The 25,916-nt window shown below is 38.4% G+C and overlaps 1 protein-coding gene across 1 annotated transcript in view; it reads right to left on the bottom strand.

Annotated features, from left to right (window-relative positions):
- Positions 1 to 25,916, bottom strand: part of ANKRD44 (ankyrin repeat domain 44) — a 300,661-nt gene that overhangs the window by 82,630 nt on the left and 192,115 nt on the right. Inside the window, exons 10-16 of the mRNA XM_081261737.1 lie at positions 25,783 to 25,897; positions 17,427 to 17,509; positions 16,222 to 16,285; positions 14,148 to 14,216; positions 11,130 to 11,270; positions 9,127 to 9,207; positions 6,080 to 6,191 (exon numbers count right to left, since the gene is read on the bottom strand). Coding sequence (XP_081117863.1) covers positions 6,080 to 6,191; positions 9,127 to 9,207; positions 11,130 to 11,270; positions 14,148 to 14,216; positions 16,222 to 16,285; positions 17,427 to 17,509; positions 25,783 to 25,897 — 665 coding nt within the window. The remainder of the gene's footprint in view (positions 1 to 6,079; positions 6,192 to 9,126; positions 9,208 to 11,129; positions 11,271 to 14,147; positions 14,217 to 16,221; positions 16,286 to 17,426; positions 17,510 to 25,782; positions 25,898 to 25,916) is intronic.

Genomic DNA, 25,916 nt, shown 5'->3' on the forward strand with positions numbered 1-25,916 from the left:
TTCCCTGATTTTTCTTTTCAGAGTCAGACAGAATGTATTCCAGATACAGGCTTGGAGCTCTCCTTTGCCAGGTCCCTTCCTCCACTCCACACACATTTTATTCAGACATAAGATGTTCTCGTAGCCAAGACCCTTCTACTATGATTTGACATTTTGAGTCCAATTGAATACGACTGATTGCAGTTCTCTGTACACATCCATGGGCAGATTTTTGGTGCACACACAGGATGTACATCTTTTATCAAAACCAGCTGAGAACACTGGCCTTAAGAAGGTAGACTTGGCAGAACTCTGAACTTTGGCTAGTCTGTCAAGGCTAAGCGGTCTATACCACTTTCTAGAAGCTTTTTTTTTTTTTCAAATCCTGTTTTTGGATCCAATTCAATGTAAGTTTTGTTAGTTTGTATAAGGAAAGTAGAGTTAAAAATAACTAAAATAATGTCTATTCCTTGTTGATTATAGTAAAATACATGGAACACAAAGTATGGCTTATAAATTCTAAGCTTATGATCATCACAGACGGAAGTCACAAACCACGAATGTCAAGCAAACATAGCCTAAGTTAAATGTCACATTAAAATATTCATTAAATTTAATGACACACGTTTAATATGATATAAATTGCACAAATTTCAAAAATCATCTGGTTCTAAGGGCCGCCATCCTACTTAATCTTATTCCAACTCCCAAAGGACAAAGCCTTTGGTCTGATAGAGAAATACTCATTTACTTTATTCCTTTTCCAGCCCAGAAGCATAGTCCAGGGATGTGAAATACCAATGAAGCCAGAATTAAAGACAGGCAGTCAGTGTAGATAGTGATTGGGTTGGATGGAAGAAGGGAGGCCAATTTGGGTCGGGGATGTTGGAGACTGACCCTGAGGAATTGAAATGTTAATGTTTTCAGAGTCCTTCCCTCCACTCTTATCAAGATAACCTGTCCCTTCCCCAACCTGTTGCTAAGGTAATTCCTGTTGTCCCAGGAATTGTGCCTCCCACAGGGAGTTATAAAAGTTGTTAATTAATGTCTCCGGACTGCTTCCTGCCTGGATCCCTCCTTTGGCCCTTCCCCCTGCCCATCTGCTTCTCATCTTTTGGCCATTCCACTGAGGCATCTCCTAGGCCTAGTCATGTACACAGGAAGGGGAGAGATAAGAGGGAGGAAGTCAGAAGAACAAAGTCTAGGATGTATAGAGGCAGAACATTCTCACTTCTTGGGATACCAGGATACCAGCTATGACTCCCTTCTTCCTCCTGGGAGAAGTCTATGTTACTCCTTTTTGAATAAACCCTGATTTATATGTTTGCCTTGGCGTGATTCTCTAACGTTCAAACTTCAACATGAAAAAAAGCAGGACTCCTCACCAATAACCTGTGGTATCACCAAGAGGTCTCCCTGCACAATTTTTGCTCAGAGGCTCAAATAAGCTAACCAGAGATTCCATGATCAGGTCTTTTCATGACAGTTTTTAGTACCTGACATGGAATCAGGTCCAATTTGTAACAATGATGACCCTTTGGAAGGTGGAGTGTTTTTGTTGTGAGATGAGGGAGAAGATTTGGCATGGCAGTGTAAAAAGTCTTAGAAATTCTCCTCTGGTGAAATTGGCTAATTGGTTTGCTTTCCTAACATGTAGTGTCCAAGGAAAGGGGAATTTAAGGACTATGAAGGTACTGGGTTCCTACAGATAAAAGGAATATACGTTAGAAAAGCACACTCCCCAGACCCACTTCTTCATTCAATACCTGTAACAAGGACAGGTCCTATTCCCTCTCCCCTCCTTCTAGAACCTTCATCCTTCCCACTTACTCCCCAAATCCATTCAGTTGGGTGAGCTAGCAGAGAGCATGAGACACCTGCAAAGAAATGGCTTTGTGATTCCAGTCCCAGGGGAGGGAGCGCCCAAGACTGTTTTGAGTTTTGTTTTGATGGAGAGGGGGTGGGATAAGAATGTTTACAGCCCTCAGGAACTTTGCTTAGTTCAAACTGCACCCAAGAGGAATTTTAGGATGCATTCCAAAATGGTGATACATAAAACTTTCCACCCAACTATAATCATTCAGGAAAATTTCCATCCCATTTTGTGTTATAAATGAACTACAGAGGTTCTTTCCTAAAAGCAAACAAGGGTGAGAGCTTTATCACTATATTGATAATCCAGACCTGTTCAACCAACAGGGCAAATTAAGATCAATTAATACCTCCCCTACCTATTTCTGAATATTTTGTGTCATGAATAACCATGTGTTTGTAAATTATGCAGGGCAAGTGTTGATCAAAGCAAAGGGTTAAATCAGACAGAACCTGGGAAGCCTTTTTGTGGACAGAAAACATTTTTGTCAGATAAAAGAAATAATGAAATTTTTTTTTCTGAAAAAAATGGAAACAATACGTGTAATATGAAGAAGGTGTTATAAAATAACTATTCTTAGCGTTAGCATACTGTGGGATTAAAGACCACTCATTACAGTTCTATAAAATAGCACACATTATTAAGAGTATAATAACAAACTTTGTAATAAAGTTCATATTCCAATTATGGCATATGGTTTTCATAGAGAAAACCAATTAAAGTCAGCTGTGTTTTAAGTAGATTTTGGAAGGCAGGCTCATAATGGGTAATTACAGTAGTAAGCCTTCACTCTGCCACTGATTACCATCTCCCCACCACACATGGTGTGAGGAGCCTTTCTTATAGGAGACCTAAACACAAACTCATTTTTGCTAATAGGTCCACATCAACTTCCACTACAAAGATGGTGTTGGGAGGCAGATATTGCCTTATATCTTAACCAGAGCCTGCCAAGTGTTTTCTCAGTGTTCAAAAGCCCTGGGTGGTGTTGGGGCTTTATCCTGTAATGGAAAACAGCATGGTATGGTGAATAAACACTTCCTCTGAAATCTAAATCTCGAAGATCCCGATTCCTGGTGCTGTTCTTCCACTGACTAGAGTTATGACTCTGGGAAAATCAGTTAATGCCTTTGTGACTTGTTTTTGCTCATCTGTAAGATGAGGTACTGCTCTTTGGCCACTTGGGATTCTACATTAAAATCAATGTTATAGGAAGCTTCCAACATCTTCCTGTGAGAAATAGATGCTAAATACCCCCACAGGTTGACACTCCTCCCTTTAAAAGTGGAGTCTCCTTTACCTCTCTGTATTTTATGTCTGCTTCATGGATGGATGCAGCAGAAGGGACCTTGGGTGACTTTCATAGATAGATCATAGACAGCACTCCTCCCTCCTCTGACCCTGGGCAGATACCTTTAGATTCTGAGCCACCATGTAAGATATCCAGCTACTTTAGAACTGCTGTTCTAGAGTAAAAAACTATTCTAGATGGGGCAGGGTGGGGGTGGAGGAGATGGAGAAAGCACAGCCCAAGGAATGTCAGCTGTTTGAATTTCCCAGCCCAGGTGACTGACATAAGTGAAGAAGCCTCTGAGACTGTGCCACCCTAGCCACTGTGCGCTGTAATCTCCTAGACACCTTTAACTAAAACTACTCAGCTAAGTCATCTCAAAGTCCTGGCCCCAGCAGTGAGAGATAACACTTGATTATTGCTATTTTAAGTCACTAACTATTGGGGTGACTTGATGAAGCCACAGTAACTAAAGAGGAACTATGATGGAATAAGAACTAGAAGAACAGAGAATAATAAAATCATGGCATTTACAGGTAAATGGATGGAGTTGGAGAATATAATGCTAAGTGAAGTTAGCCAATCCCCAAAAACCAAATGCCAAATGTTTTCTCTGATTTAAGGAGGCTGATTTATAATGTGGTTGGGGAGTGGGGTGAGGGGGGAATATGGGAGGATTAGAATGCTAGTTCTACTTCAGAAATATGTATTATACTTATTTGATACATCCTATGCATTCCCACCTGTTGTTAGATGAACTCTAGATAGGGCAAAGGGGAGGGAGAGGTAGGGAGAGGCCATGGGGGTACCAAAGACTATGGGATGAGATGGACATCATTACCCTAAGTACATATATGAAGACATGAATGGTGTGACTCTACTTTGTGTACAACCAGAGATATGAAAAATTGTGCTCTGTGTGTGTAATATGAATTGTAATGCATTCTGCTGTCATGTATAACAAAATTTTAAATAAAAAAAACATAAGAAAAAATAACTAGGAGAACAAAAAAAATTTTCTTAAATAAACATTTAAAAGTGCCATCTACCCTAAGGTCAAAGAAATCTTTAGCATTCACAAGAACCTCAGAAAAGACAATTTAGAACTCTTTTTGACCCAGTTATCCTATTCCTCAGTTTATACCCAAAGGACTTAAAATCAGCATATTACAGTGACACAGCCACACTAATGTTTACAGCAACTCAATTCACAATAGCTAAACCATAGAACCAACTTAGGTGCCCTTCAACAGATGAAGAAAAATGCGGTATATATACACAATAGAATATTACTCAGTCTTAAAGAAGAATGAAATTATGGCATTTGCTGGTAAATGAATGGGGCTGGAGGATATCATGCTAACGAAATAAGCCAATACCAAAGAACCAAAGGCAGAATGTTTTCTCTGATATTCAGATACACAATAAGGGAGGGAGGGTTAGAGAAGAATAGAGGTACTTTGGATTAGACAAAGGGGAATGAAGGGAGGAGAAAGGGTTGGTGGTAGGAAGGACAGTAGAATGAATGGGATATTATTATCCTATGTGCATATATGATTACATGACTGGTATAATTCCACACCATGTACAACCAGAAGAATGAAAAGCTATACTCCATTTATGTACAATGTGTCAAAATGCATTCTACTGTCATATAAAACTAATTAGAACAAATTAAAAAGAATGATGAAGGTAAAAACAACACTGAAGCATCACCTTTTCTGTTTCCAAACTCGGAGAATTTTATGAGAATTTTTCCATGTTCATAGTTAAAAGAAATGTAGTAACACTGATCCTAAGTGGAACCAACCAAGATGGTGAAGCACAGAGCCAGGGCATCCTCCAGTAATTCCATGTAGGTGCTAATGCCACGGCCTGTGGTCTTTCTACCTCAGCCTTTCTCAATAGACTGTGCAGCTGATGAAGTCCACATGTTCCCCAAACACAGCTCTGAATGCCGTGGAAAAGTAGGGGTTCTTTTGAAAGGGGGCAAGGGAACACTTTGGAGGGCAATCAGGAAAGGTGAGTTGGGGACACCTGTGAAATCTGGTGAAGCCAAACAAAGAGTGGTGCTCAGGAGATGGCAATCGGTGGCCTGTAGGTGGGATGCAGCCACAAACCCACTCGTTCCTATTTTTATATTTTTTCCTGGTTCATCCAGTGTTTTCAAAATAGAAAATCTCATATAAAAATATTAGATTTCTAGCTTCTCTTGAAGCTGTGGAGACCTGGTGACCCTGGGTATGCATTCTCACCTGGTCTTAAGCAGCTGGACCTGACTGGCTGTTTCTCCCTTTAGACAGAACACATGCTCTATTTGCTGTAGTCCTCCTTACTCCCTATCATTTTATACATGAGATCACTTTATCCCTCTACTTCACATTTCCAATCCCTGTGAACATTTGAGTTTGGGTCTCATGACCTAAACCAACAGAGGAGCTTCAGATTCCAAATATCTGAGTCTTGGTCACTACAGGTATATGGCTTAGAAATTCCAGTAAATTCTGCTATTTTGCCCTTAACAATTTCCTTCCCTAAACTACAAATATGAGACTGAGCATGACAAACCTACATGTCTAAGGTTATATAAGTCATCTTACAATATTGTCATCAAATATTGGAGTGCTAGTTCTAGTCCAGAAATATGTATTAAACTTATTTGATATATCCTAATTAATTAAAATACAACTATGCCCATACACATTCCTTACCCCTAATTAATATAGAAGAGTCAATTGTCGGTCAGCTGTGAGATTAAAAAGGACAGAAAAGGAACAAAGAGAGCCACAGATAGTAAAGTGTAACTTTTTAAAAATTTATCAGAGAATATCCTCAAGGTGATTTCTAATAGTGACTTATTGAGTCAATGAAAGCATTTACTGAGAGTTTGAAATCAGAATTGTGTTAGAAAAGCAAAACAAGACAAAACAACTCACCAATTCCAGACATTGTCTGTGGCCATAGGCAGCAGCATAATGTATACTATTGTAGCCTTCCTTGTCCCGGATAGATGGATTTGCATCATTTTGAAGCAGAAACTCTAGACATCTGTAAGTATAAATATGAGGGATTATTTTAGAAAACATCTCTGGACCAAACAAGATAATTACTGAGAATCCCCCCTGTTTTTCATGTTCCACAAAGCACTTTATAAATTTAAGTGTTTCTTTAAGAACTGTGTTGCAATAAACCTTTCTGCACTGGAAGGTAGTGTGAGTGAGTGAGTGAGTGTATGTGTGTGTGTGTGTGGGGGGGTGTGCACATACACACACATTTTCCATAGCTATCTTTATTTCCACTTAAAATAGCCATTCTAGAATTCAGGAAAAGCTTTAGAAGCAAAAGGGTAATTTATTTTTTTTTTATTCTTCTCATCTTCAGGTATAGAATGTCCGTTGTCAAGATCTCCAAATAATAAGACTTAGATCTCTGTGTTCAAAAGATGAAGTCTCAAACACCAAGAAGTGGTCAGGTCTTTGCAACCCAGCAAACCCAACAGAGAGGGGATTATTTGTAACATTGCTATTGGAAACTAAGATCAAAAGACGAGAAAACAAAAGTTTAAAATAGAGTAAGAAAAACAACCCAAGGATACTCTGAATAATAAAAAGATTAAAGGAGTGGATAAGCTTTTAAAATATATAAATGACTAATTCAGTAACTACATATGAAGAAAGAAGCTTAAATCATACCACTAGGAATATAGACTGGAACAAAATAATATTGAAAGGCTTTTTTTGATACAGTTGTAATTTTCCTGAAAAAGTCACAATCTTTGAAATAGGCTAGAGGAAGGAGCTTGGTTGTACTTTTATTGAAGAGCCTGCAACACCAGACAAAAATACTCAGGGACATAGGGCATTCTGTTCAGGGCTAATTGCAAATGGTCTGATCTTGATGGCACAGAGGGAATAAGTAGCCAGAGAGTGACACTCCATAATTTCAGTACTGTATCTACAACAATGGGACAAACATTCTTATGAGGCCACGATTTTACACTCACATCAAGCTTTTAAAATTTTAAACATAAGCTTATACCTTAAAAAAGACTTTTCAATGGAAAATTTCTTTAGTTGACTCAAAATTTTACATGACGTTTACCTATCTCTTGGTATAAGGCCAAAGGAGTAAACGAATCATATACAGAAGTTTTAATTAAACAGGTTCTTACAATTTTTTAGAAAAATTGATAGAAAATACTTTTTTAAAACAAAATACTGTCACATTTTTCCATGAAATGTTCCATGCTAAATCAAACTTTTATTAGAGTCCTGCTATCATGCTGTCTTGGGTCATTTATACCTTATAAGGAAGTTCTTTTGATTTTGGTAATCAATGCCCATGAATAGGATCCCAGGTGTGACTCATTGTAAACCAAATCTGGATCTTTAAATAAAATCATTCAATAGCAATAACATCCTAGTGAATACACAAATCCCAACTTTTCAATAGACTATATTCTAAAAATCAGTGATCGGTTGTATTTGTAATTTAGAAAACATTTGAAATTGCTACCAAAGAATTATTTAATCCGGGAGTTAGCTGAACTACACTACAATAACAATAGTGCTACAGAATTCTCCATATAGTTTCCAAGGGAAAAAAATGAATTCTATGTTTTAACTGGAGACACTTATCTTTGTTCCTCCCAGGCCCCCGACTAACAATTTTGATACTTAAGATGTACAAGTGACAGCAACACTGTAGATTGGGGCTGTATTTGGCCAAGGGGAACAGCCTCCCTTTGCACACAGAAGCTCTCAGGTCTGCTGGTTCACTATCCTTTGACTACCTCTCTAGCTTCCCTCCCCTTCCACTGCTGTATGAGGGCTGGACTGGCCCAGGGCAAACTTTCAGTTTGCTGGAGAAGGGAGCATTTGCTGAGGTGACTTACAATTTTATAACTTTTAATGTTATTATTTACATTTTTAGAGTATCAGAGCAAAACCTGGTCATTCTGCTGTACTCACAGCTGTGCTCCTATCCCCAGAAATGGTCAAAAGCTATGTTCTGTAACCTGCACCAGAGCCACACTCAATAACTATACCCTTCCATGATGCTCTGAATATGGGGTGGGGGTGGGGGGTGAAAGGGCAGAACCCAGTGGGAGATGGGAAGATCACAGGGTAGACACAAGCATTCAAGTCACAAAGAAACTGCTTTCTTTGGCAATTGGAGCAGAGAATAAATGAGTTAGGGACCATGAGCCTGCAGACTCAGAGAAAACTGGATCCATTGGGTCCCCTGGGGGTGTGGCACAAAGTGTGGGCACCTGCTCATTTGTTTGTTCATTTATTAAACAGTTTCTGTACACCAACTATGTGCCAGGCAATTCTTGTGACTAGAATCTCAGAGGATGAAGCACTGGAGTTCCTATGTATCAACGCTCTGCGGAGATGACAGGTGATCCAACTGCTGTCACAGCAACAGCTAAGTCTCTGTCAGAAGCCAGAGTGGGGTAGGTAGGATGAGGTGGGTCAGGGGAAGCTGTTTACATGGAGCAAAAAGCTGTTTTTAAGTCAATGTGCTGGAAAGATGGAAGGAGTGAGGGGAAGACTGGTACACTCCACACCACCAGAAGACCTTTAGAAAACCCACTGCAGGTTATCCCCAGGTCATAAACGCAGAACCTAAGGCCTGAGGCTGTGAAGGGGGCCTTACTATGTCCCTGAGGCATATGAGACATGGCAGAGTCAGAAATGATATTTAGATCTAAAGCTGCTGACCAATCATAGTGACAGACAAGGCAAAGGTTACACTTTTAGGAAGCTCCCTGTGTGAAAATAGCACCAGTGAAGGATGTATAATAAGAACAGCTTCTTCTTCATAAAAGGCACGCCTGCATTCCTTCCTCAAGATTCTAAACAGAACCCCAACATAGAAAGGGGAACCCCAACATAGAAAGGAAAGCAGTGTGGCAACCCAGAGAAGCAGGCAAAGCAAGAGAGGCGGCATGTTGTTCTTCAGCTAAGAAGTAACTTACAGTGCAGCTTCCTTCTCCTTCAGTTCCCTGGCTCTTTCAAGTTCTTCTGAATTTTCATGGGCATTTCCCAAGAGGGTCTTACTTCTCAGCATAAGGGATAGAAAAAAAATTGCAATTAATTATAGTACAATTATATCTCAGTGATTTTGACCCCAACCCCCCATAATAAGCACCACCAATTTTCACTGATGATGTATACAGCTCTCTCCAAGGCCATTCAGCTAATCTGTTTTTTTTCCCAAGAAATGCACTTGAGCACATGCCTTTCCAAGAACTTCTACCCAGGAGTCAGAGATTAGGACAACTGAGTTGCCTACCTTTCAGTAAACACCTTAAAACTCCCCAAGAAAAAAGGAAGCAATTTAGCTCAAACCTGTCTAACTCCTACCACACTCCTTGCTACCTCCTAGCCAGATCAGCATCTCACTTATCCAGGAGTGCAGTCCCAATTGCCCTTCATCTGTCAGAATGATTCTTTATTATACAGGATTCCTTTTCTAGCCCTTAACAGATGGAAAACACCAATGTCCCATCTCTTCCAGTATTCCTATTTGTTCCAAGCAAATAGCATGGAGCCTTATATACAGCAGTTACTCAATAAATGTTTGTTGAATTAATAACCTGCATAGCTATGGGATCCTGAGGGACATATCTGACCTTATCATCATTATATAATAAATATAATCATCATATAAATCATTATATAATAAATAACATTTATATAATACTTATATTAAATAAATATAAAAATGAAGAGCATTCTTATGCTTGTATGTTTTTCAAACTAATGATCATAACCCATTACTAAATACTGAAATAAATTTAGTGGGTTGCTCTCAGCAATTCTTAATTATGAAATGGAATAGAAAATATCAGAATGCATCACAAATAATAAATGTAAATATGGTTCTATAAATTTTTATTTCTGTTTTATATGCACATACATATGTGAATGCTTGCATTAGTTCACGATGTAAGATGTATTTCTTACTGTGAGTCACCATTCAAAATGTTTAAATGGGCTGGGAGAGTAGCTCAGTGGTAAATTACATGCTTAGCATGTGTGAGGTCCCAGGTTCAAACTCCAGCACCAAAAAAGTAAATTAAATAAAATGCTCTACAAAAGCAGTGGTTAGTACCAGAGTTAATTGTGCAGAACAGGATAGCAAATAATCTAATAGTTCTCCACACACGGTCATCAAAAAGCATTCCTATGAAGGAGGCCCGACCTTAAGTCTTTTTTTTTTTTTAATATTTATCTTTTTAGTTTTAGGTGGACACAATAACTTTATTTTATTTTTATATGGTGTTGAGGATCAAACCCAGTGCCTCGCGCATGCCAGGCGGGCACGCTACCACTTGAGCCACATCCCCAGCCCCCGACCTTAAGTCTTTAAGGACAATTTCATAAACTGTGGGGACCTCCCCTTCTTTCCCCCTTGAATTGAGTCACTGATGTCTGACTTCTATTCCTAGCCACCTAGAATCCAAACACATCCAGGACAACCAATTTCACCTCTACTAGCTGCTAAAAAGGAGTTCATGCCCAGACTTGGAACAAAAGTGCTTATTTTAATTATACTGAGGCTGCATTTGAAGGCTATGAGAATGATACATAGGTGAAATTTTTTTCATATGACACATATATTAGCAAATGTAAATTTGTGGAAAATGAAGCATTTAAGTGGTCACGAGAAAAACGACGATATATGTCAAATAACTTATAAGACTTTGAATGGACTGAAAACCTGGGCTTGACAGCTCTACTTGGCATTCTACCCAAAGAACAGAGAAGAGAGGAAATTGTTCAGTGACATGTAATAATCAAACATAAAGACAGAGAGTGGGAAAACCTGGGTTAGTGATGAAGCTATTCTAACTCCTTTGAGTCTGAATGAAAGTCTTTATTTGCAGTTTCCAGGAGGCAATATGAAGAAGACTTAGCAGAGCCTCTCCGTCCCTAGTCCCACCCCCAGAGGAAGCATGAGCAAGGCTGTTTTTACTTTCTATCCATGTCTGATGCAGCAGCATAGTGCAGAGCGGTCCGGCCCCAGTCATCTGTTTCATTAACATTGGCTCCTGTGGTCACTAATGTCTCAATACAGTGGAAATGACAGTTTGCAGCTGCATAATGCAAAGGGGTCCTGTAAAACAAACAGGGATTTATTACTTCATTCAGCCTGGAAAACAGACCCATTATCAACACAAGCACTGGTGGCAATATTCCTATGGGTGTGGAAAGCTCTTTGGCTCTCAGTGTAGAGGCTAAAGGATATGCCTTCCTATGACTGTATAAATTGAAATAGAGGCTACAAAGACTGGAGCCTTAAGACAAGGTCAGTCATGTTGGGTCCATTCTTTCTTTATATTCCTATAGCCTCCCCTGGTTCAGGTCTACCCTATTTCTTTTTTGGGGACCATTGCAAGATTATCTCATTAAGACCCATTAAGACCATTCCCATTAAGACCATTCTGAGCTTTAATTAAGCCCACACCTAATTTCTAGTTGGTATGAACAAAGAACTGGATTTCCTAATGTACAATTCCTACATACAACAATTCTGTTTTAAAACCCTCAAGCCTCCCCACCGACAAGAGCTTGCTTCCTCAACCTGGAATTGAGACCTTTTCAAGTTGGTCTCAATTTCTCTTATAGAGTATCTCCCTCCCCTAGATATACCCATTGGTATATCCAAACTGAATCATCTCAGGTTTTCCAGATCATGTCTATACTTCCCTCCACCTCTGTCCATCTTGGTTTCTTCGTGGGAGGGCCCCTTCCTGAACCTTGTCTACCCATCAAAATCCCACTTATCCTGCATGTTCCAGATGTTAGTGGTCTTTCTTTAGTTTGTGATTGCTTAGCTATTGTCAGAGTCTCTTGAGCTCTCATCACATATTGTCTTGATTGGGTGGGGGAGCGGGGGGTGTACCAAGGATTGAACTCAGGGGCACTTGGCCACTGAGCCACATCCCCAGCCCTATTTCTTATTTTATTTAGAGATAGGGTCTCACTGAGTTGCTTAGTGCTTTGCTCTTGCTGAGGCTGGCTCTGAACTCGACATCCTCCTGCCTCAGCCTACCAGACCTTTGGGATTACAGGTGTGTGCCACCGTGCCCGACTCTTGCCTTGTTTTTTAGCTACTGGTATTTTGTCTCATCTTCTCTAAACATCAGCTCCTGGTGAGTAGGGATGTAGGTTCATAGGAAGAACCATGTGTTCTACTCTGAGCAGATTTGCAACAGGACCAAATCTGCTGTCTGGGTCTGGGCTTACTCATCCTTACTTCAGTAAGGACCTTTGAGCAGCTGTCCCCTAAGGTCTTTTCTAGGTCTAAAATTCTGTGTACATATACAACTCATTTAGTATCTCTGGGTACAGCTTTCTCATCTGATAAAAAAGAAGACAGTAAGCCTTTCCATACACCTCATGAAGTTATCATGAGAAAGCAAATGAATACCAATCAGGAAATATAAGCACCTTGACCAGGCAAGACTGAAGAAATATGTTTTAAATTACTTATTTTTAGTTCTCAATTATGTGACAGTTTTTCTGATATGACTAACTGATATCCAGGGAATAAGAATCAAACAGAATACAAGAAATAACTTTAGTTCAAGAATTATTAATCAATTTTAAAGAAAAACTATTTTACATTTTATGGTAAACTTGTGGCCTCTTTTTAAATTTTTTTTTTAGTTGTAGATGGACATAATATCTTTATTTTTATGTGGTGCTGAGGATCGAACCCAGTGCCTCACACGTGCTAGGCAAGCTCTCTACCACTGAGCCACAACCCTGGCCCAACTAAGGGCTCTTTTTTCAGTTGATTTTTTCCTCTTTGGTCCAAAAGAAGGAAATTATAAGTTATATATATTAAGTTGTTTTTGTTTTAAGTAGCCATACTGAAAATTATTAGGCATCAACCATATGACAAGGCCAAAAGATAAAGAGAAAATGACATCCAGTCCTTGTCCTCAGGACTCACAGTCAGGTGGAGAGAAAGACAAGGGAACTGAGTCTACCAGTACAATGTGATGTGAGCTGCAGCTGTGGAGTCTGTGGAGTGTTAGGGGAGCAGCAGGAGAGCCACTCCCATTGGAGTTGCAAGAAGATGTCACTTGACATGAATCTGGAAGGATGAGTAGGAGCTGTCTTAGGTAGGTTGGTCATAGAAGAAATTTGAGGCAACCCCCAAAAGCTAGGATGCCAGTGGAGAAGAGGGGTAGAGAGATGTTAGGGGAATATATATATATATATATATATATATATATATATATATACTGTCAAGTGTTGCTGAATGACCAGGCATGTTCTGAAAAATATCATTGGGTGATTTTTGTCATTGTGTGAACACAAACCTTGATGGTCTGACCTACTACACATCCAGGCTATATGGAACCACTATCATGTATGTGATCTGCTATTGACTGAAATGTCATTATGTGATGCATGACTTGTATATGTGTGCATGGGTGTGCACACACATGCATGTGATGTGTGTGTATAAAAAAAAAAAAGGATTCATGTACCAGGTAGCATCATAGCACAGTTTAGCTATATAAAGGACCACAGAGGTAGGAAAACTTCTGTGACCCACTGGTGGGGTATATATGTCTGATTTTGTAAATATGTCTAAAAATTTATCCCAAGATGAAATGTCCAATACATACTTAAAAATGCTCTAGACTTTATGACCCGATTCTGAGTTCAGAAGGCTAAAGTGTTTTACTCTGCTACAAACAGAATTTTCTAAATTATATCCATGTAGGAGATTTTTTTCTTTTTAATAAAAGAAGAAAACTGGCCCTTCTAAGCTGAAGCTGAGAGAAGAGTTGCTTTCCTTACATCTTATGTTTGGTTTGCTGGCATTTCCCTCCAACATGGGATTTCCTTCTGCAGATGAAATGCCCCCAGCCAGCTTCTTGTTGACATTTCAATGCCACAGGATTTCTCAATTTTTCAATAATCCCCAGTCCTTTTATGGGGACACTTGAGGCAGAGTGCCCTGAGTACATACCTCCCACTCTTGTCCTTTTTATGGAAATCTGCTCCACTGCTCTGCAAGAGTTTTATGCACTCCACATTACTAGAAAGACAGGGAAAACATCATTAACACGGTAAAGGTTAGTTACTAGGTTATCTTCAGAAAGCTATTTTCTGTAGGGTGCAGCATAAGATAAGATGGTAGCACCAGGTTTAAATTCTGCTACCAAGAAATAAGAGGAACGTGTAATAGTAATTCTATATTGTAATGATCTAAAGTTCTTTTTTCAAAGCTAATAAATCAATAATTTAAAGAGCTTGGTAGAACATTTTCAATTCCATCACTAAGGAATTTAATAATTCTTTTAATGAATCATGTAATCATGATTAAACCCTCCAGTGATGGTTTTATCATTTATCCTAAAATTCTTTTTCAAAACCATCAAGAGACTATGAAACAATCATTTCAACCTATAATAACTTCATGTCACTTTTAAACAATGAGTGGAATGGCTGAGCATTACCTTTTATTACAGCAAAATGAATCCCCCATGATAACCACTTTCAACTAGATAATCTTTAATGAAAAATAGAACAGTTGCATTTCCCTGTCTTTGTAATCCGGGTAAACAAATGTGTAGAACCAAGGCTGAAAGCGATGTAATGAAGCATAATTGTCTTCCAAAACTTCTCTGGCATTCACAGAAGCAATAAATCATATTTAATAGAGAGAAAAGGACCCATTGAAGTGGATTTTTCTATTGAAGAGCAGAAGCTAAATTTTAATTCTAATAGGGATTTCAGACATGAATTCAGAATGGTATGTTACCACTTTCTAGACAGGTCTAATATATTTTTAAATGTAGGCATAGAAAGAGATAATCATAATTGTTCTAAACTGGGGTGCTAAGAAGTGGTCTGGATTTATTGTTTTATTATATCCGAAAGAAGAAAAATGATCTCCTTAATGATAAGCCTAAGGAGGGCTCTCCCCACTCCACCTCCAACCTTTATAGCCATTTTTTCTCAGAGAACCAGCTGTTTCAGTCATAAACTATAAGAATTTCTTACGATAAGTAAGTGTTGGTGTAGCGTGCCAGTTGATATAAAGCACTTAATGAAAGATGGCAAAGGATCAAAGACAGAGGCAGATACAAGGTGTGTGGCTCATGAAGCTCATTTGGTTTTCAGGGTGGGGTGAGGAAGGCACCTTTTTACCCATATAAATCAGGGCCCTAAAGCTACACAGTTAAGCCACCTCTGATAAATAGGTAACACAAATGGAGAAGCACTGCTGTTCCTTAAGGAGTAGGAAACTGATGAAGAACCAACACCTCATCCTCATAAGGCCATCCAATAGGTACCATGCTTGGACAATGTGTGGCCATACATCAACAATGTTTTTAATCAGAGCATTAATCTAATCACTGATATGAAAATGAGAGTAGCTAATGGAAAATTCTCTTTACAGCTCAGGGAAAAAAAAGGCAAAGATTAAATCATTTCTTGCCCCCCCCTTTTTTTGTGGTGCTGAGGATTGAACCCAGAGCCTTGTGCATGCAAGGCAAGAACTTTACCGATGGAGCTATATACCCAACCCTCTTTCTTTCTCTTGAACTTTGTATTTATTTAGTCATCATAAAGACTTAAAAATCTGATTTGAAGTAAGGCCAAAAATGCCTATAAAGGAGCATAAATTAATTCAATCTTAGGTTCTCTTAATCACTACCCACCTACCAGCAACAACAAAAATTTTAGGAACAAATTTCAAATTAATTTATTTTGGTGGAGGAGACTCAAGTAGATAAATATTCTATAGCCTGAATATCTACAGTTAGAGAAAGTGCGGGGAGGAAGCAGAGAAGAGATCCAGAAAGAAGAAAACAACAAAAGCCCTTCTTTGCTATATGAGATAGGCTAACATTTCTTTGGAAGAACAAAATGTAAGTAGGTAATCTGGAAAAGCAACTAGTGATATTTGGTATTTGGTAGAAATGATTCTTACCCAATTTACTATGGAAATTGCTTCTGGTTCACAGACAACTTGAGTCAATTAAGATGTATTATGCAATTAAGTCATGGAATAACAAAAATTGCTAAGTACTTACCCTCCTGCAGCAGCAGCATGAAGGCACGTTCTTCCAAATTTATCTGGGGTGTCTATTTCAAAGCCTGCAGACAGCACGTGCTCATTACTAAACAAGGATACTATGCTATACTTTTGTCCTAGTTAAACCACAAGAAACATTGCAGAGACAGAAAAATCAGTTAGTAGGAAAACCAGAAAGCAAGCAATTGTAGTCAGAAAGAGGTTGTCATGGAAACGAATGGTAACTGCTCAAGCTTGGCAATTTTATAGGAAGAACCGTGAAGTCAAGAAGGATTTATTTCACATCGGCCCTGGGTGAACCACAGCCCCATTTTTCAATCCCAGGATAGAAATTTATGAAACCAATTTGAGATAAGTATGGCAATAGACAGGCAGACAGAACACATGGAGAAAACATGGAAGGCAAAGGAGTAATCCTAACATGTAGGAATAGATATTTTCTTAAGTGTATTCCAACCTTTCTGTTGGTTTAAGATTTGGGAAACAGGCTTTCATGCAGAGATTATTTTTAAACATGCCAGAAGCAGAGAAAGCAAAATCAACTATAGGTAAACTACTTAAAGGGGAAAATTGTCTTTGGAATATCTGATGCATGAATTAATGAACAATCTTCGCCTTGCAGACCTCTACCATTTTTGAAAGCCAAGGAACTTCTTAATATATGGAGGTTGGTAAAAGTGGTGAAAAGCATAATTTGCAAAGCTCCACAGTAGAAATAATTTCTTGATTCCAAACAGTCTCATGATAAAAAAATAAATAAAAATGAGATGTGGGTGGAGGGAAATTGGCCTTAGCGATTTTATACTGCCCATCAAGGAGGGAGGTAACTAAAATGTAGGGGATTTGACCATTTTCCTTTGCTGAAAATATTGAATGTTAAGCTACCATTTTAAGTCTCAAAGATGTTTTCTTTTCCTATAACTTAAATTTCCTGGCCATGCCTGCCTCTTTCTCGTTTTAGATTTCAAGCTTTAACTTGAAAATCAGATGAGACTTTCAATTGGGGGCAGGAATATTGACATTAAACAGGTTCAACTCCAAGCATATCTGGGAGCTGTCACATGCAGTTAGAACCACCTCATCCTGCCAAGTCAGGTGTTTACACGAAGCACAGGTAGCCACTCACTCAGTCCAGACACCTGACACCACGTGATTCATGTACGGGACACACTAAGCCTCATCTCTGGCAATGGATTTACTTACCGGATGATAACAACTTTCTGCAGCAGTCAGAGTGAGCATTTAGGGCGGCTAAATGTAAGGGAAACATGCTATGGATTCCACACCTGAGGAGGAAAAAAGAACAACAGAGCAGCTCATGACAACAGATCTCAAGATACACGCAGATCACCCTTCTAGAAGTTCTCTGACACAGGAACTCTTGGCTGAAATAATTTTGTAATTCTTTGATTCAATAAATAATGATGCAATAATTTTCTATTTTTAATATTTATTTTTTAATTGTACACAATACCTTTACTTTGTTTTTTATGTGGTGCTGAGGATCGAACCCAGGACCGTGCACATGCTAGGCGAGTGCTCTACCGCTGAGCCACAACCCCAGCCCGATGCAATCATTTTCTACCTTAAAGTAATAAAATCCTGGATCTGAATGAAAATTAAAAGCCTCTAATCATAAAAATATATATTTTTAAGAAAATCTGTGTCACATAAACAAATACTTTTTAAAATTAATTTCCTTCCTGTTTTGTTCAGCTTAGTGGCTTAAGTCTCATTCATTAATTTGCTCATGCATCTGCAGGACACTTTCTAAGCATCAGATACTGTGCTAAGAACTTGTGATAACAGTGATGAGCAAGATACACTCTCAATGTTGAAAAACACTTGTTTTATTCTTTGATTTGATAAAAAAAAAATACTTATCATTGGCCCATGAGGTGATGAGCACTTTAAGAGTTAATAATAAATTTATTATTGAAAATAAAATTTTCTACAGGAATAAAATCTAATGTTTACCTTTTTCCAGTTAAATTCCATCTTTCTAATAAGGCTTTTTTTTTTTTTTAATGTTACACATTAACACACACCACTACACAAAAACACAGCTAGGAGTGACAAACATTACTTTGGGTATATTTTATAAGCCTATCATATTTTTCCCAACAGAATAGCAGAAAGAGTCTAGAAAATAACTCATTAGATTGACCCCCACCACAACAGTCCTCGGGATGATCCTTTAAGGGATAGGCAGCCTTCTGATGGCAGCACTTTCTGATTTCAGAATTAAATCCTCTTCCTCCTCTTCCCTACCACCTCTCCTTGAACAAGGACCCAAAGCCACATGCTGAATCACAGTTCATTACAAACAGAATCACAAGGTGGTTCCTGTGTGCTCATAGCATTTATCATGTTGGTGACCATTTCCCACAACATCTCATTTTAATCAAATAATACCTTTCAGATTTTAAAAACCCTCTACATAACATGAGCAACTATGGGACTATGGCTATCTACACCCTGCAGCATTAATCACCTAAGTTTCTTCTCTGGAACAAGGTGGCCCATTTTCAGATTTCATGCTTCATAAAGAAATAGTATGATTTGAATTTGTTAAGCTTTGGTTACATAGATTTTATTTGCCATCCCAGTAGTTATTATGAGGTGTGCAAATGTGTGAAAGTATATACATATCCACAGATATTTCATGGTATTCAGTGTTCTGCAAAATGTGAGTCTGTCAGCAATTAACCACCACTCCCTCTTTCCATGTTAATTTCTATTTATTAGTGTTTTTGTTCCATTTTCCCTCTGTTAGTTTTCCTTTCCCTATATGGAGATTTCCAGCTCAGTGTATATAATAGCTGGCATTCATCAAGAAATGCAATTTGCCAGTCTTCCGGGCAGTGTCATGTGGAGGAGAATTGCTTATAATTGCCTCTCTCATCATTTACAAAAAAAAAAAAAAATTCTGAAAAGCAATTGCATCAGCGATGACCTTGATGCTCCTGAAAAGGAAAAGGGAGTTGGGGGATGGGGGAAAAGATTTTCCTTATATACTGTTATTTATATTGTTCCCTCTTTATTTAATAGACACATACTATTTTTTTAAAAAAATGTATAACATGTTTTAAAGCACCTAAGTGGAATTTTAAGCTAGTATAATTTTACCTAGCCATTTTATTTGTTTTGGGGAGTAAAATGTTAAAAATTTTTGATTCAATATCTCTGGACTTTTAGAAAAGGAAAATGAATAGGATAGTTTCAAGTTCCTGAAAGAACATACTTGAAATCAAGGACTGGATTTAAGATTTCTTTGAACCTACCTCATTCTTGAAATACATACACACATTAACACACACACACATAAGGCATCACATATACATTTTTGTAAAATATATCTTTACATAAAAGAACACAAGCAAAAGAGAAAATAGCATCAAAGTCTATAAGAAGCCAATTGAGAGAAACAAAAAGTGACAAGTTTAACAGCAGCAACACTGTAATATATCCCATAAAGTTCATTACCAATACTTGTCATTAACCTTGCCACCTTACCCTGTCTTTGGGTAATTCATTATACCCTACATTAGCTAATTATTCCATTGTTTTCAATTTACTTACAAAAGAGATACAGAATTACTCTAATTTAAAATTTCTAGCACAAATTCTGCTTAGTACACATTTTTTTATTCTAGTTAATAAAGTCACTATCTCAATGTAGGTTTTGAAAACGTAGTTGTGTAGACTCAAGTATTATTGGCATTTGAACCTGAATATGATACTATGGTTCAAATAGTGAAACTAAATATCAAGCCATAATTGGAAAAAAAAAGAGAAAAGCAGAATTCAGAATCTCAGAATCTTGTCAGAAATTATCCATACACTTCAAAATAAAACTACTTCTTTGTTGTCATGAAATAAGACTGCTTATCAAGGAAGGATTATAAAACCTTTAGTAAGAAAATTAGGACTTGGCTGTCTTAGTCAAATAAAAAGCATCACTCCTACTTCATCAGGTATACATCAAGGCCCATCAAGAAAAAAGGTGCCAAAGAACCCTAAAGTTAGCATGCATGAGTTACAGGAAAGAGACCAATTCCAGTTAAATCGCTACATTTATTTGACAAGTCATAAAATTAATGGAACCCATTTGTATTTAGCTATTTCTAATTTGGCTATTAGCTGGCATCTCCTACCCAGTTATTTCAGAATAAATGAGGTCTGAAAGACTGTCCTTGTCGAGAGCTATCAGAGGTGAAAAAAAGGCATTTGTGCCATTAGAATATGGGTTCTTTTATGGCTTCCCCTTCCTAACCCTCTCTTTTCTAGTCTTTCCTCTTGGCTGTGTGGAAGAGAACACTGTAATTGAGGTGTTGGGGTCAGAAACTTTGGTTTTGAGTCCCACTTTTGCTACTTGCTAACTCTTTGATTTTTGGCAAGTATATAATGATTCCCTCATCAGGAAAATAAACACAATTACAGCGTCTGAATTATAGAACAATTGGAAGGACTCGTTGGGATAATGTACCCCAAGTGCTAGAGCATGTGGCATGTGGTAAGCCTTTTCCATCCATGTTAATATTATCACTACCCTTGTGATTATTATTTCAAGGGGTAATCAGCAGTCTGAATGTTAAGGTGCAATCAGGTTGTGCTTTCTTAAGATCAGGTGTGTGACTCCTTAGAAGCCAAGAATGAATGTGATTAGTCAGCATTTCTATTATTTTTCCATCTTTCTAAATATTTTACAACATTTATCTCACAAATCTTCTAGGGAAGAAGGATTGGTTTAGTTTTGCTCACTGAGTGGGTAAGACAAAAACATATCCTAAATTTAGAATAGGATGATTTTTATGATTTTTACTTGAATTGTCAGCCTAAATCTAAAAATCAAGCTTCTTATGAATTTTATCTATGCCCGTCTAGATATTTCTTACGTTCCACTAAGTGATAGGCATTTGTGTTTCTCTGCCAACAATGGGTATCTGATCATTGCTATTTGTAGTCTATAGGCATTTTCAGTGATTCCTTTAGAATAAATCCAAATACTCTAACATGGCCAGAAAGACCCCTTTTGGATCTGGCCATTGTCCAACCTATGGGTATTCTAGAATCTCAGTGAATGTCTTTCCTTTCCCCACAAGAACTAGGCTCTGTCCTGACCCTACTCAGCATCTGTTCTCAGTCAAACTGCAGGAAGTACCCTGACTTAAAGTTCAGAGAAGCGAAAAGAAAAACCAAAACATTTCAATCAAGGGCTGAAAATAAGTTTTTTTTTTTTTTAATAGCCCAGCTGGGGATGCTATGACAGTTAAGTGTACCCCCTCAGAGTGGTGCTTGGCACAGGTAAAGCACTCATGAGCATTTTCTACTACAGTATTGTCAAATTGTGCAATCAACACGAATGCTATTTGCATATATATATATTTTTTAAATATTTAATTTTTTTATTTTTAGTTGTAGTTGCACACAATACCTTTATTTTTATGTGATGCTGAGGATCAAAGCCAGGGCCTTGCACTAGCTTTGCTAGGCAAATGCTCTACCACTGAGCCCCAGCCCCAGCCCATGTTTGCATATATTTTATAATTTTAAAGAATTGTTGATATATTGGTGTCAAAAGCCAAAGGAATTTACATTTATACATATTATTATACATATTCAAGTAACATCATAATAAAAATAAGCCTATATTGACGATCTAAAATACTCTCTCTATCAAAGCCTAATTATTGCTACTCATCCTTCAGTCTTGGTTAAACATTGCTTCTTCCTGGAAGCCCACCCTAGTCTTGCCAGACAGGATATGATGTCCTAGATATGTTTTCCGGGTCCCAGAGGCACTGGCAGTTGCTTTGATGTCACACTCTTAGCATAACTGTGATTGTTTGTTTAAATCCCCCAGCCCATAGATTATAAATTCCTTCAGGGTAGGGACCTCTTCAACCCAGAACCTGGCACCACGTGTGACACTTAACAGGCTCTCCACGAATAACTGATGAATGTGTGCCAGAGCCAGTTATCTGCATAACTGTAGCATCACAAATCTGCTGCAGTGGAGGCAGGAAAAGATCTGGTGAGGTAGAAGGCAAATTAAAATCCTGGAGACAAGAGCCCCACACTTAACAGAGGCGAAGAAGAAAACCAAAGGGCTCTGAGGCCACATAAAGTCCCATGAGCACTGAGTCATGCTGCAGAAAGTGCCCTGACTTCAAGTTCAGAGAAGCAGAGAAGAAAACAAACAAAAGAACATTCTAACTGAGGGCTGAAAATGACATTCAACTAAGTCCACAAGAAAATAATGATGATAAAACTTCTACAAAAAACTTTTAATATACATTTGGCCATATTGATTCTGAATGGAGATGGGGCATTTTAATAAATTCGATTAGTTAATTTATTTATAGAAGGAAAAGCCTGTTTTTCTCCTCTTTATTAAGTTATGCTACATAAATCAAAAAGGACCCAGAGATTTTCTGAGGGGCTTTTAGCAAATTAACCTCCTCCAATTACTTTCACTTTTTTTTTAAGTTGTCAATGGATCTTTATTTTATTTATTTATATGCAGTACTAAGAATCAAACCCAGTGCCTCACATATTCTAGGCAAGAGCTCTACCAGTGAGCCACAACCCCAAACCCTCCCCTTATTTTAATATTCTTTCTAAGGTGGATTTCCTTCTCTTGTACATAGAAGCACAAACCCAGACACAGGTACACACTCACTGAACCAATGTCGCACAGCTTATTCCAAGATATCCCCAGACATACTGTGACAAAAGAAAGCAGACATGGCTTATTAAGGTTGGGACAAGGTTTTCTTTGTCTCTGTTCCTTGGACACAGCACAGCCAAGAGAAGGAAAGGCCACTTGAACAAAAATGTCATTTCCAAGGCACTTTACTATATAGTGTGTTTGCACAAATTGAAAGCAAAATAATTACAAGGAAATAAACTTTGTATTTATTGAATGATTTTTTTCTGGGGAATTTTAATTAAATATCGGTCACAGTTTATGTTTACCTCTAAAATGGATGCAAATGGATGGCAAAAACTTCCCCCAATAACCTAAAGTTGAAGGAAACATACTACTGAAAATATTGGCACATGACAGGTAAAACTGGTTGTAAGAATTTTACTTCTGCTTAATTAACACTGAGCAGTTCTGATCTCTGGCTTTGGATTGGGGCCTGGCTGAGAACTTCAGAAACTGGGAAGGGCCTCCTAAGTCCTGGTGTCACACTCTTGCCACAAAACTGAGCTGGCCTCTTTTAGGGACTACTATAATAGTCAAGTCAAGAAGGGCCTTGGCTTACAGTGGGTTCCTATCTCTTCTAGAAGAGACATCCTGCTGCTGATACTATTTGTTCAGCATTTCCCTCCTCTGCAGGCCCTTAGCTTCCTCCTTAGCCCAAGACCTCATCTTTTCCTCCTGGGACATTTGCTAGAGTCTGCAAATGTCTGCCAACGATCTCCATCTGGACAGCCTCCAGAACGTCTGGAAGCCTAATCACAATGATCTTTCTTATACACAAATGGGATCATCGGACACAGCTAGCCCCACCCACTTACAATCCCTTAGCAGCTTCCGATGCCTCAGAATGGAATCCAGTTCCTTGGCAGGACATGCAAGATCCCTTGAGATGAGGCTCTTCTTGCCTTTCTACCTCGTTTCTTCCTACCTCCCCACACATCAGATCACCCACTTTAGAAATTTGCTTTTACCACATTCATATATTTATGTCTTTATCAATTTATGTTGATAAATTTATGTTCCTTATTCAGGGAAGGTCCTTCCTTGCTTCTTCCTCTCTTTCTATCCTACCGTTCTATCCACCTGGAAAACTCTTACACATCTTTCCATTTGCTGAAATGTCAACTCTTGTGGGGGACCCAGATAGTGTTTCTCAAACTCTGTGAACCACAGCCAGGTCCAAACCTCCATTGTAACAAACCTTATAGTACTGCAGTCATCTGCTTTTGTTCTATCTCTGCCACTAGACTGGGGAGCCCAGAAGGTCATTAGAACCCAGTTCAACTTAATGTTGAACTGATGAAGGTAAAGCATTATATAGCACCAGAGTGCACCATATAATTTTCCACATAATTCACTTTAAGCCCAGGACACCAGGTCCTCTGTGAATCTGATTTAAAACATGATCCCATCACAACTTCCCTGGACCATTTAAATTCTGGTTCATTTTCAAGCAAGATTTTCAATTCTGTTGTACAACATTTGACAAATAAACAGAATTCCTAACATATGCTGCCCTCATGTTCTTCTAAAAATTCAGTTATTGTTTGTAACCCACAGTCTGTGTGATGAAGGCTAAACTCTACATTTGGGCATTTAAAGTCCTCTTTAATTTGGTTCTATCACATATTATTAAGTAATAAAATAATAGTTAACATTTATTGGTAGCTTACTACGGGCCACATACCTGTCAAAGAGCTTTTCAAATGGATTATCTTTTTAATAACCTTAACAGATATATTTATATATCTCATATAGATCTTACCATATACCAGAAAGCTTAATTAGTAATTAAATCATTTAATCTTCATAACAAACCTATAGATAGGTACTATTATTACTCCTATTTTTCAAATGAGGAAGCCGAAGCACAGAGGGATGGTGCAGTGGGCTCAAAAGTGAGACAGGTTGGACTGGAGCCCAGGGAGAGCCCAGCAAACCTGCATTCCCCACACTCCTGCTCCCGTGCACCCCTGGACAGAGCACAGCATTGTCACATACCTCTACTCTGGAGGCAACCACTTTCCCTCCTCGGTTGCTCCTGTTTTCCTTCTTGTGTGGGCTGGCTGCCACCCTCTACTTCGCTCAGATGACCCTCATCCTCCAGACCTATTAAGACTCGTCTGCTCCTTGAAGCCTTTTCAGAAACCTTTGCCACTCTTGTGTTTTCCCCCTCCTCTCTCTGTTCTACAGCATATGCACCGAACATTTTGCCACTCAAGTACCTTTCCATTCATGACCTTATAATAGACTATTTTGCATAGTTATTTGTCCTAAGTGAATTTTGGTCCCCAACAAAATTATGAGTACCTTAAAGACACAATCTGGTAACTTCTTCTGAAATCCCCCCCAGGACCTGGCACTGTGACAGAACTATGTGGTGGCTTTCTGTATTTATATTGAGCTATATGTAAAACAAAGTAGGTCTCTCCTTCCCTATGTGAGAGATGAACTCAACTGTACTCCATAATCATCACAAAAAAACTAAGCAAGAATCCTGAAGAAATTTCAAATTCGTCCAATTTTTTTTTTTTTTTTCCTGTTAGGTTAACATTGAGCATTGGAAAAAAACAGAAGAAAATTAGAAAGCAGAGTTAGGAATCAAGTTCAAGATTCCTTAATTGAAACCACTGGAAAGGGCCTCGTTCTGATGTAGCTGAAAAATAAAATGATTCTTCCCTGCGACTGTCATTAAAGTCACTTAATTTATTTCAATTAATTTGTGGTTAGTCTAATAGTACAGATCCACTTTAATCTGACAAATGGGGACACTCCACATGCAGCAGCACCCCTTTGGCAGCATGCCTGTGTGTGACAATGACACCACTGTATTTTGCAGTAACCTACTTGGCAGTGTCAGCTCCGCTGGTTATTAAGGTGTTGATCAAAAGCTCATGACCGTATCTTGCAGCCACATGGAGAGGAGTGTTGCCATCCTTATCCACACAGTCAATTTCACCTCCTGAAAGAGAGATTTTAAT

The sequence above is a fragment of the Spermophilus citellus genome (genome assembly GCF_964194105.1).
Source record: "Spermophilus citellus genome assembly, chromosome: 11".
Taxonomy (NCBI): domain Eukaryota; kingdom Metazoa; phylum Chordata; class Mammalia; order Rodentia; family Sciuridae; genus Spermophilus; species Spermophilus citellus.